The sequence below is a fragment of the Onychostoma macrolepis genome, chromosome 08 (assembly GCF_012432095.1).
Source record: "Onychostoma macrolepis isolate SWU-2019 chromosome 08, ASM1243209v1, whole genome shotgun sequence".
Taxonomy (NCBI): Eukaryota; Metazoa; Chordata; class Actinopteri; order Cypriniformes; family Cyprinidae; genus Onychostoma; species Onychostoma macrolepis.
The window spans coordinates 23,329,150-23,341,158 of NC_081162.1; the positions used below are offsets into that span (position 1 = coordinate 23,329,150).

Consider the following 12,009-nt stretch of genomic DNA (forward strand, 5'->3'; position numbering starts at 1 on the left):
GTCACCAGCAGATCAAACCAACACACACTGCAGGTGTTTTTAGCAGTCTGTGTTTTCTTGCAGGCGACAGCAACTGTGTGTGACGTGCATCGTATGCACAGACACCACGAAGCTATTAGATCATTAGCCGGCAAACTGCATTCTTTATTCAACACATTCATCAACTCACTTCCTCACCCCTCTCCCTCCCTCCCACCGCAGGCTTCCCCTCACAGCCATGACCTTTCCCGACTCTTTAAACAGTATGTGCTAAATGATGCTGATACACGCATTATGCCCCAGAGAGCCAGACCTGGCTGGAAGAGACTTCTGTGTGCCACTCCACTCACCCACCGCACAACCAATGTAGTCCTCCATCTCTTGATCTCTCTCTTTTGCTCTTTTCTTAATAAGGATGGAGGGATTGGGGAGGGGAAGGAAGGACAAGGAGCTATTTTGATGAAGCACTGAGTAAAGAGAAAGAGAGAGAGAGTGCTCTAGGCATGTTTGCATGCAGCTTGCGCATCGCCAAAGCAATTCAGTCAATCACGCGGCTGTTACTGCGGTACATGAGAGCTGAAATATAGATAAGAAGAAGGTCAGGTCCAAGGTCGAAGACATGATGAAGGATACATGCTCTCGAATGACCGTAGATACTCAACTGAAGACCACGTGCTGAAGACCATGTTGACAATCTCTGCTGAGGTCTGTGGTTAGAGACAAAATCAAACTGACTGCAATCTGTAAACTACTAGATGCGTAAACCTATGTACTCTACCTTTCAAAAGTTAGTAAGTTTCTTTTTCCAATAAATTAATACATTTATTTTGCAAGGATGCATTCAACTGATCAAAAGTGACAATAAAGACATTTGTTTCAAAATGTTTCAAAAGACTTCAATTTGAAATAAATGTTCTTTTGAATTTTCCTTTTATCAAAGAATCCTGAAAACAATGTATTACAGTTTCCACAAAAATATTAAGCAGCACTTGAATTGTTTTTGAAGTTGATAAAAATAAGAAATGTTTCTTGAGTAGTAAATCAGCACATTAGAATGATTTCTGAAGGATCATGTGACACTGAATACTCAATAACTGCTGAAAATTCAACTTTGCAACAAAGGAATAAATAACATTCAATATATTAAATAGAAAAAAAAGTTGAACATTTTGTTTTTAATTTTATTATTTATTTACTAAACTTGGAATTTTTGATCAAATACAGTGAGGAAAATAAGTATTTGAACACCCTGCTATTTTGCAAGTTCTCCCACTTAGAAATCATGGAGGGGTCTGAAATTGTCACCGTAGGTGCATGTCCACTGTGAGACATATAATCTAAAAAAAAAAATCCAGAAATCACAATGTATGATTTTTTAACTATTTATTTGTATGATACAGCTGCAAATAAGTATTTGAACACCTGTCTATCAGCTAGAATTCTGACCCTCAAAGACCTGTTAGTCTGCCTTTAAAATGTCCACCTCCACTCCATTTATTATCCTAAATTAGATGCACCTGTTTGAGGTCGTTAGCTGCATAAAGACACCTGTCCACCCCATACAATCAGTAAGAATCCAACTACTAACATGGCCAAGACCAAAGAGCTGTCCAAAGACACTAGAGACAAAATTGTACACCTCCACAAGGCTGGAAAGGGCTACGGGGAAATTGCCAAGCAGCTTGGTGAAAAAAGGTCCACTGTTGGAGCAATCATTAGAAAATGGAAGAAGCTAAACATGACTGTCAATCTCCCTCGGACTGGGGCTCCATGCAAGATCTCACCTCGTGGGGTCTCAATGATCCTAAGAAAGGTGAGAAATCAGCCCAGAACTACACGGGAGGAGCTGGTCAATGACCTGAAAAGAGCTGGGACCACCGTTTCCAAGGTTACTGTTGGTAATACACTAAGACGTCATGGTTTGAAATCATGCATGGCACGGAAGGTTCCCCTGCTTAAACCAGCACATGTCCAGGCCCGACTTAAGTTTGCCAATGACCATTTGGATGATCCAGAGGAGTCATGGGAGAAAGTCATGTGGTCAGATGAGACCAAAATAGAACTTTTGGTCATAATTCCACTAAACGTGTTTGGAGGAAGAAGAATGATGAGTACCATCCCAAGAACACCATCCCTACTGTGAAGCATGGGGTGGTAGCATCATGCTTTGGGGTGTTTTTCTGCACATGGGACAGGCGACTGCACTGTATTAAGGAGAGGATGACCGGGGCCATGTATTGCGAGATTTTGGGAACAACCTCCTTCCCTCAGTTAGAGCATTGAAGATGGGTCGAGGCTGGGTCTTCCAACATGACAATGACCGAAGCACACAGCCAGGATAACCAAGGAGTGGCTCTGTAAGAAGCATATCAAGGTTCTGGCGTGGCCTAGCCAGTCTCCAGACCTAAACCCAATAGAGAATCTTTGGAGGAGCTCAAACTCCGTGTTTCTCAGCGACAGGCCAGAAACCTGACTGATCTAGAGAAGATCTGTGTGGAGGTGGGCCAAAATCCCTCCTGCAGTGTGTGCAAACCTGGTGAAAAACTACAGGAAAGCGTTTGACCTCTGTAATTGCAAACAAAGGCTACTGTACCAAATATTAACGTTGATTTTCTCAGGTGTTCAAATACTTATTTGCAGCTGTATCATACAAATAAATAGTTAAAAAAAATCATACATTCTGATTTCTGGATTTTTTTTTTTAGATTATGTCTCTCACAGTGGACATGCACCTACGATGACAATTTCAGACCCCTCCATGATTTCTAAGTGGGAGAACTTGCAAAATAGCAGGGTGTTCAAATACTTATTTTCCTCACTGTAAATACAGCCTTGGTGAGCAGAAACTTCTTTCAAAAACATCTTATCCAAAACTTCTGAAAAAACTAAAAAGTCAGTCATACAGGTTTGACATGAGTAAATGACAATTTTTATTTTTGAGTGAACTCTCTCCTTAAATAATCTCTTTTTTAATAAATGTGTAATCTCACCAAATGAACCTGCAAAAGACTGCAAATGAAGCTGCAAAAATACAGATAAAATAGATAAACTAACTACCCCTTACGTTTGTTGATCGTGCACATATTTTTATGCCTTGCAAACCAATTCATTTGGGTTTCTTTGATAAACATTGCTGTTGAAAATTTAGCTGATTAAAACGTCACTAAGAAAACATTATCTAGCTGGATAACAAAGATGAGGATGCAAATTAAATATAAATTATTGCAACCTTTTTTTAATATCCAAAAACACCTTGAATATATTTAAAAAACTAATTATTATAAAAATCAAATATGTTATTTGTGACAAAAATATGCTGTTAAAAACATTTTATGATAAATTAGAACTAGAAGTTAATCATGAAGCCTGTTAATTAAGAAAACCTTCAATTAATCAATTCACAGAGGAACAGTTTTACAAACAATGTACACAGAAATTTGTATTTACTGAATGTGGCCCACAAATGTGAATCAGATTGGTAGCAGGTAAAAACCGGCAAAACCTCTCTGCTCAAAGTCTGAGCAAACTGTCAGTAAACCTCTGCATTGCAGCAGGAAGAACAGCTGATGTGGGGCCGAGTGAGAGCCCGGATGGGATTCAAGTAAAAAAAGACGGATGGAGAACGACAGGAAAGAGCTGGCAGGGGAAAAGCTGGAAAAGGAAAGTAAATGGCCCTCTTTGACCACAAATGAAGCATGCAGTGCCCTGCCGGTCATGGGCCGGGCCATATGTCACTGGCCACAGCACTGGAGAGATTCCTGATCCATTTAGCTCTCCACTTTTCCACATCACTCCAAAGCTTCGGACACACACACACACACACACACACACAGAGCTGCTGCATAAAGCGGCTTTACAGAATGCAGGAGAAATCCTGTTTGTGGCACAATGAGAGGCTTTGCCACCCTGTTCTCTGACCCCGTGGAGAAAAAGGGGGTTATTGTGCTGTGTGCGAGTATAAGCAACCTGAGAGATCATTCAGTAATCACAAGTCAAGTCTGCAACTCGTGAAACAAATCACTGCTCATTCAGGTCGTTCCTCCACGTCTCAGGTTGAGCGTTAAATGATCCGTATTATAGAGCTCAAACTCTAAAAGCGGATTGGATGAGCCATGTTCAAAGCAGTTTATAAAATATGCCGACAGGCGCACACCTGGTGACCGCACATCAATTGAATTCTTTATGAAAGGAATTGTTCACCCAAAATCCATGATTTTCTCATTCCAAACTCATACAACGACTTCTGTGGAAAACAACAAGAGTAATTGGAGTTGAAAAGGTTGCTATGTTGCACACAATTGCAATAAACAGGGACTGTAGATTTCAGACTTCAAAAAATGAGGTTAATATGACTCATGCACTTTATTTCAAATCTTTCAAGCCATATAACATTTTTGTTTGGACAAATAGACCATAATAAACTAAATGAACCTTGGCATTCACCCTAGCTCTACTTGGCATGTTCATTAGGAGAAGTAGCCATGTCTGATTTGTAACCAATTAGACTGATGAATCAGTTGATTCAGTTCACAAAACTGGTCTGAGTAAAGCCCAAAGTATACTATGCTTTTATATACTCTGCTATTTTGTTGTTGTTCCGTCTCTTTAGTTTCATTTCTACTATTAAACAACAGCCAGGGGCCAGCGTTGCCACCTTGTGGTACAACTGATTAGTGAAAGTGCAAAACCAAGGCAATGCGCATGTACAAAGTACACAATCGGATGGTGCGTGTACAGTATACTATTCTGGTGATCAAATTTGTGTCACACACACTGTACGTGGACCCTTGTGTACTTTGGCCTTAAGTTTTCAACAAATCACAAATTCAAACCATTCAAGTTCTTGTGCTCAACCCACTGATTTAATAATTTAAAGCATTTTGAGAGGTGTTTTGACAATTCAGAGCCACCGCCAAAATCGAGAATGGCGATTGTCAAGTTCATCCACTTCGTCTCATAGCACAAAGCATTGTAAAAATCCTTGCACACTGAGTTCACAGAAATTGGTGGTCTTCTTTTTAAAGGGGTGATTGACTTTTTTTTTTTTTCTAGGCTTGATTGTGTTTATTAGCCTGACTATGTCAGACTTCGTACTTTCGCTCAATTTCAGTTTGCTTCTGTACTCAGTCTGATATAGCAAACCAGCTCCCAGATTATCTCCGGCTCCGCAGCAGCCGTCCAACCAACGAACAGAGGGCGGGCTGAGAGCCGTGACGTAGACACTAAGCGCTGAATTTAAGATTGTAGTTTAGGTTAGGGAAATCTAAAATGACAGCGGACATGGAGACACGGGATGCTATTCACTCTGTTGTGGAGAATATTCCCAGCATTTGCCAACTGAAGCCGAATAAGAAGAGTGTTTGGTTCACATTTTGAATGGAGGTGATGTTGTGGCAGTACTCCCGACAGGTTTTGGGAAAAGTTTAATTTATCAACTGTTAGCGACCGTCAGCGAGAAACTGGGGAGGCCAAAGTCCGGCAAGGTGATAATTGTGGATGCGTAGATTTACTTCACATAATCTGCAAAAATCGTTCACAGCCATCTTCACTCCGGTATTTCGCTCGATGGTTTTGTTTTCGCCGCACACCTGTGTTTACAGCGGAAGTTCGAGGTGGCTGAGCCGGCACATAACATACGTCATAACCAAACGTTATGTGATTGGCTTATGGGTACACCAATGATTTTAAACTTCAGACTCTGTCCCTTCTCTGATAAACGCGCTGATCATTTCCTGCTTTTATGAGGCCCCTCCCTCAGAAATACGTGATGGGCTCTGATTGGTTAGCTAGTCCAGTGTGTTGTGATTGGCTAAACCGTCTCTAGTGTGCGTCTAAACATCCCGCCCCTCACCTCAGCGGCATGTGCTCCGGTTGTATTGTTAACAATGGTGTCGTCTATATTGCTTATCAATTTGAGCCCGACTGAGTGGATAGGATTGAGAGGATATTAGTGAAGAGAATTGCGCAGAACCTGTGCAAGCATGGCTCTTAATGGTATGTTTTTTGTTTGTTGTTGTCTCATACTTTTAGATATGCTGTTATTTGTAAATGCTACTGCTTCTGTTAGCTTTTTATATACGATTTTATCCTGATTAAAGCTTTAATACAGTACAGCAACTGCACGCGCGTCCATGTATAACGCTTCTCATAGCTATGTGAAAATAAGTGTATAAATGGAACAGTTCATTGTTTGAGCTGAGCTGGTGATCTGATTGAGAGAGAGAGAGAGAGATGCAGAGCGTGTGCAGAAAAGGGCGACGCGAGGAACAGGATAGAGAACTGCTGCTTTAGAACATTGATTTTGAAACTTGTGAATCCATTAGAATTGTTAGAAGACAGAATCGCAATTCATATTAATACATTTTTACGTGCACCCCTAGTTTTCTTCCTCTTCTCTAAAGCAGCACAGCATGGCCTCGCTCCCTTTCTTGCATGTTCCCGGGGGCGGGGTTTGTCTGGGTTTGTGATGCAAACATCAAAAAAAAAAAAAAATCGCAATCAACCACCCATTTAATATGTGGCTCTAGTATCGCTAGCAAAGCATCAAACTGAGCCACTGACATCCCAAAGTAAACTTTGAATCACCCGTGATAATTTCGCTGCTCCTTAATAAGGAGATGGAACTCTCCTTCCTCTCAAAATCTCATGACTGGATGGACCCAATATTTCCTCTTTTTTTCTCCTTTTAAAAAGCGAGGAGAACAAAATCATCCTCACAGCTTGAAGACCTCATTTAGTACTGCTTTGCTAATTTTTTCGCAACGGATTAATTAATATGCATCGGACTCAGTGTGCAAGCGAGTGAGTAAATTACATATTCATTTTGGAATGAACAATTCCTTTAAATAGTCAGGTCACTTGACAACTATAAAAACCTACAGTTTATAAAACAAACTATATCTCTGTTATTTTATGAATATTTTCAATTTTCGTCGAACATTTTCAAGCTACAAAAGCGGTGCATTTGTGATTTTACCCTCTTGCGGCTTATTGTTCAACACCACCACCAAACCACAAACTTGTCTCACCCAGACCATCCATCTAACACTAAAACTGCACCTCGACGGCACAAATAACAGTCCATAAAAGCAGGAAGGCAATAAATAATAAGGTGAGAATATCACACACCCTCTTCAGTAATAAAAAAACGAAGTGTGTGTGTGAGGGAGAGTTGAGAGACGGAGACAGGGCATTGATGCTTTACAGAGGAGATTTCCCCGCTGTCCTCTTTGTCTGTCAGGGTAAATGTGATGATTTAGCCTTTGAGAATATTCCCTCTCTCTCGGCCACGTCTCTCTCTCCACTTCAAATTCTTCGGCGCATCAATACCAACACTTTAAACCGAAGGGCGCCGTGACTCTCCTTCCTGCCGGCTACTCTTTAAAACGCTACTCGCTGATATTGAGCTAAATGCGAAGCGCCAATACTCTCCTACGCCATCTCTCTCGGAGGACAGTCTCAGCAGAAAGTTAAAAAGCTCGCAGAGGAGCCCTAGAAAGCCAGTGAGGCGTGCCGGCCAAGAGAAACAGCGCAGCGAAAGTTGGCAAAACACTGCGTATGAGAGCAGGCAAAGCCGTTACAGCCCGCGTTCGCCCCGCGGCCTCGACGACGGGGGTGAAACCCGCGTCAGAGGGAGGGCGCTAACCTCGCTCTTTTATCTCCCGCTGGCAGCGTGTTGGGATCATGAAGTTCGTTCAGATGTATCGATTGGCAGGTCGAGCCCCCCACCGTGTGCTCGGTACCCTCGCAAGCCTCTGTAAACACTTAAATCCAGCCGATCAATGCAGCTCATTCAACCTGCGGCATTGAGTCGCTTGCTCACACACGCGGTGAATCCCAAACGCACACACACACATATTCACACAGCCCGCAAACAAATTAGAGATAGAAAGGCTCTGCAGAATGACACGAAAGCGCCAGTATGAAAAATCTGCTTTTCGCTAAATGAGCTTTGTGGAGAAGCAGAGGGATGAGGAAAAGACAGAGAGAGTGCTGGGCGAGGTAGACAGCCAGAGAGAGAGAGAGAGACAGACACTGGAGAAAAAGAGAAATCGATTGGTGATCCAGGTAATCTGTGGGTATGTCCCGGTGTTTGCACTGGTGACATTGCAGCAGCGGCACACCGGAGAGATCAATGAGCCTCCTATTGTTCTTCTGTAATCCTTAACTATCCATAAGTAATTAACCTTCACATGAGAGGACAGGAAATAAATAAGGAAGGGAGGGGAAGGCTGCTGGGTGGAGGGAGAATAGCAATGAGACGAGAGCTGGAGAGTCTATTTCCCTCCCTGTCTGTCTCTCTCTTTCTGTCTGTCTCCCACTATCCAACCATCCATCTATCTATCGATAGACAGACAGATAGAATGACAGAGTGATAGATGGACAGAACAAGTGACAGAACAATTGATAGAGCAGACAGCACAATAGATAGACAGAACGATAGATGAAACAATATAAAGAACGACAAAAAGATGAACAGAGAATGCTAAAACGATAGACAAAGAATGATAGAAAGACAGAGAATGATATAATGATAGAACGATAGATACATATACAGTGGTGTGAAAAAGTGTTGGCCCCCTTCCTGATTTTTTATTTTTTTTTGCATGTTTGTCACACTTTAATGTTTCAGATCAAACAAATTTAAATATTAATCAAAGATAACACAAGTAAACACAACATGCAGTTTTTAAATGAAGTGTTTTATTATGAAGGGAAAACAAAAACCAAACCCACATGGCCCTGTGTGAAAAAGTGCTTGCCCCCTAAACCTAATAACTGGTTGTGCCACCCTTTGCAGCAACAACTGCAATCAAGCGTTTGCGATAACTGGCAATGAGTCTTTCAGGAAGAATTTTGGCCCACTCTTCTTTGCAGAATTGTTTTAATTCAGCCACATTGGAGGGTTTTTGAGCAAGAAATCACTTAAATAGAACCTGTCTGACAAAGTGAAGCATGTTTAAAGAGCAACACATCATTCCGCGATCTTAAGAAATTCATAAACAGATAAGAAACAAAATAGTTTATGTATCAGTCTGGAAAGGGTTATAAAGCCATTTCTAAGGCTTTGGGACTCCAGCAAACCATGGTCAGAGCCATTATCCACAAATGGAGAAAACTTGGAACAGTGGTGAACCTTCCCAGGAGTGGCCGGCCTTCCAAAATTACTCCAAGAGCACAAAGACGACTCATCCAGGAGATCATAAAAGAACCCAGAACAACATCTAAAGAACTGCAGGCCTCACTCGCCTCAATTAAGGTCAGTGTTCATGATTCAACAATAAGAAAGAGACTGGGCAAAAACAGCATCCATGGGAGAGTTCCAAGGCAAAAGCCACTGCTGACCAAAAAGAACACAAAGGCTCGTCTCACATTTGCCAAAAAATATCTTGATTATCCCCAAGACTTTTGGGCAAATATTCTGTGGACTGATGAGACAAAAGTTGAACTTTTTGGAAGGTGTGTGTCCCGTTACATCTGGCATAAAACCAACACAGCATTTCATAAAAAGAACATCATACCAACAGTCAAACATGGTGGTGGTAGTGTGATGGTCTGAGGCTGCTTTGCAGCTTCAGAACCTGGATGACTTGCCATAATTGATGGAACCATGAATTCTGCACTCTATCAGAAAATCCTGAAGGAGAATATCCGGCCATCAGTTTGTGACCTCAAGCTCAAGCGCTTTTGAGTTATGCAGCAGGACAATGATTCCAAACACAGCAGCAAGTCCACCTCTGAATGTCTCAAGAAAAACAAAATTAAGGTTTTGGAGTGGCCAAATCAAAGTCTGGACTTAAATCCAATTGAAATGCTGTGGCATGACCTTAAACTGTCCATTCATGCTCGAAAACCCTCCAATGTGGCTGAATTAAAACAATTCTGCGAAGAAGAGTGGGCCAAAATTCCTCCAGCGATGTGAAAGACTCATTGCCAGTTATCGCAAACGCTTGATTGCAGTTGTTGCTGCAAAGGGTGGCCCAACCAATTATTAGGTTTAGGGGGCAAGCACTTTTTCACACAGGGCCATGTGGGTTTGGATTTTGTTTTCCCTTCATAATAAAAAACTTCATTTAAAAACTGCATGTTGTGTTTACTTGTGTTATCTTTGATTAATATTTAAATTTGTTTGATGATCTGAAACATTAAAGTGTGACAAACATGCAAAAAAATAAAAAAAATCAGAAAGGGGGCCAACACTTTTTCACACCACTGTAGATGGAATGATAGAGAGAGAATGATATGAGACAGATAGAACAATATAACGGGATGGATGGAGAGAACAATATAACGATACAGAAATAACAATATAATGACAGACAGATATAATCATGTAATGACAGAGAGAGAACACTATAATGATACAGAAAGAACGATATACATGTAATGACAGACAGATAGATAATGATGAATGGATGGTTTGTAGACTTGGAGAATGACAGAACAATAGATAGAACGATCCATAGATCGATACTAGACCGAAAGATACAATGATAGAATGATAATAGATAGATGGATGTAACAATCTCTCTATCTCCCTCTCTCCCCATCTGTCTCTTCCGTCTAACCTTCTGTCCATCACACGATCTGTCTCTCTCTCTCTCTGTCCGTCTGCCCGTCTTCTTCCCATCTCCCTTTGTTTCTGTCTGTCACTCTTTCCATCTGTCTCCCTCTTTCACTGTCTATCTTTCAGAGTTTCTTTCAAAGATAATTGATATTCTTTATTTTTGTGTCTGACATTTTCACAGGATATTGTCAGTTTGTTTACATTTACACAACCATTTTCCAGCATCATCTGTCAGATACTGGCCCGTCTGCATCTCCCTGACTCTGCTGGCATATCACACACGTCAATCCGCTATTAGCGGAGCAAACACAACGTGTGTACTCAACCAAAAGAACATATTCAGAAAGGTGAAAAAAATCAGTCGAACGGATCAATTGATTCTTGTGGAAGGTTATTACACACTTACCCACGAATTCAGAGAGGAAGACCACAAAAAAGGGAGTGACCAGATCATTAATGCCCTGCACGTATCCACTAGCAGGGTGACGGATGGCCCAGATGAACAGAATTCGCTCAAACACCTGAAAAACAAGACAATGCCTCTTAATGATTCATCTCTCATAACATGTGTGATTGTTGTGCAAACCTTTGGCAATTGCTGTTGCTTAATTCACTCTTGACAGACCAACGGGTCCACTCATTTGGATGCTTGTATTTCCAAACGCAGCTGCATTTCAAGTGCTCTGTTCCTTCTGGTTTATGGGTTACAAGTGTTGCACACTTCTCTATAAGTTAAAAACACCACAGCACCCCCTACTGGTAAGTATCCAATGACACAAAGCTCAGTTAAACCAACTCATGCTGGCAACATCTATCCAGAACATCATCAGTGAAATTACAGACAAAATGTTTCAGTGCTGAAAGGTTTTTGATTGCCTTTTTTATCAAACAAAAAGACAAAAATGATCAGGACAATAATTACATTTTAATTAAAACATGCTGTTGACAAATATGAGAGAAAAAAAAAATAGCTGAAAGAGTGGAACACTGGTAAACTAAACTGCTCCACTAGGTAAATTGATAAAATAAAATAAAATACTAATACATTTATAGGTGCAAATATTTGAATACAACAAAATGTTAGTTTTGTTAACTAAAATTATTATTTTATTAGGTAAATGAAACAAAATACTATAATAAAAAAACAAAAAACTATGAATATAAACAAAAATATGTACAAATAAACACTGATAAGGAATAGTAAGCTCTTTTTTGAGTGAATCTCATGAAACCTTTCAAGAATATTTCCTGGTCATACTTCACCCCAAAACAAAAGAAAGACAAATTATGTTTTGCATCAAATCTTTTACATGAGAAATGGAAAAAAAAGTGCTTCAACGTCATTGTTTAAATGCATTGCAACAATGAAATTTTACTGCATTACAGTAATTGTTTATAGTCATTTATGCTCGTTTAAAAAAACCACCACCATGTTACAGTAATTAGAATCTATTGACAATCAC

General features: G+C 40.6%; 1 protein-coding gene across 7 annotated transcripts in view; it reads right to left on the reverse strand.

Moving 5' to 3' along the window:
- The window catches only part of tbc1d22b (TBC1 domain family, member 22B), a 56,048-nt gene that overhangs the window by 25,569 nt on the left and 18,470 nt on the right, over window positions 1-12,009 (reverse strand). For 5 of the 7 annotated variants that reach the window (XM_058784899.1, XM_058784897.1, XM_058784902.1 and 2 more), the window contains 2 exons: window positions 10,953-11,067; window positions 642-686 (listed from right to left, as the gene is read on the reverse strand). In XM_058784899.1, the coding sequence (XP_058640882.1) occupies window positions 642-686; window positions 10,953-11,067 (160 nt within the window). The remainder of the gene's footprint in view (window positions 1-641; window positions 687-10,952; window positions 11,068-12,009) is intronic. The other 2 variants (XM_058784900.1, XM_058784898.1) reach the window with 1 other exon arrangement.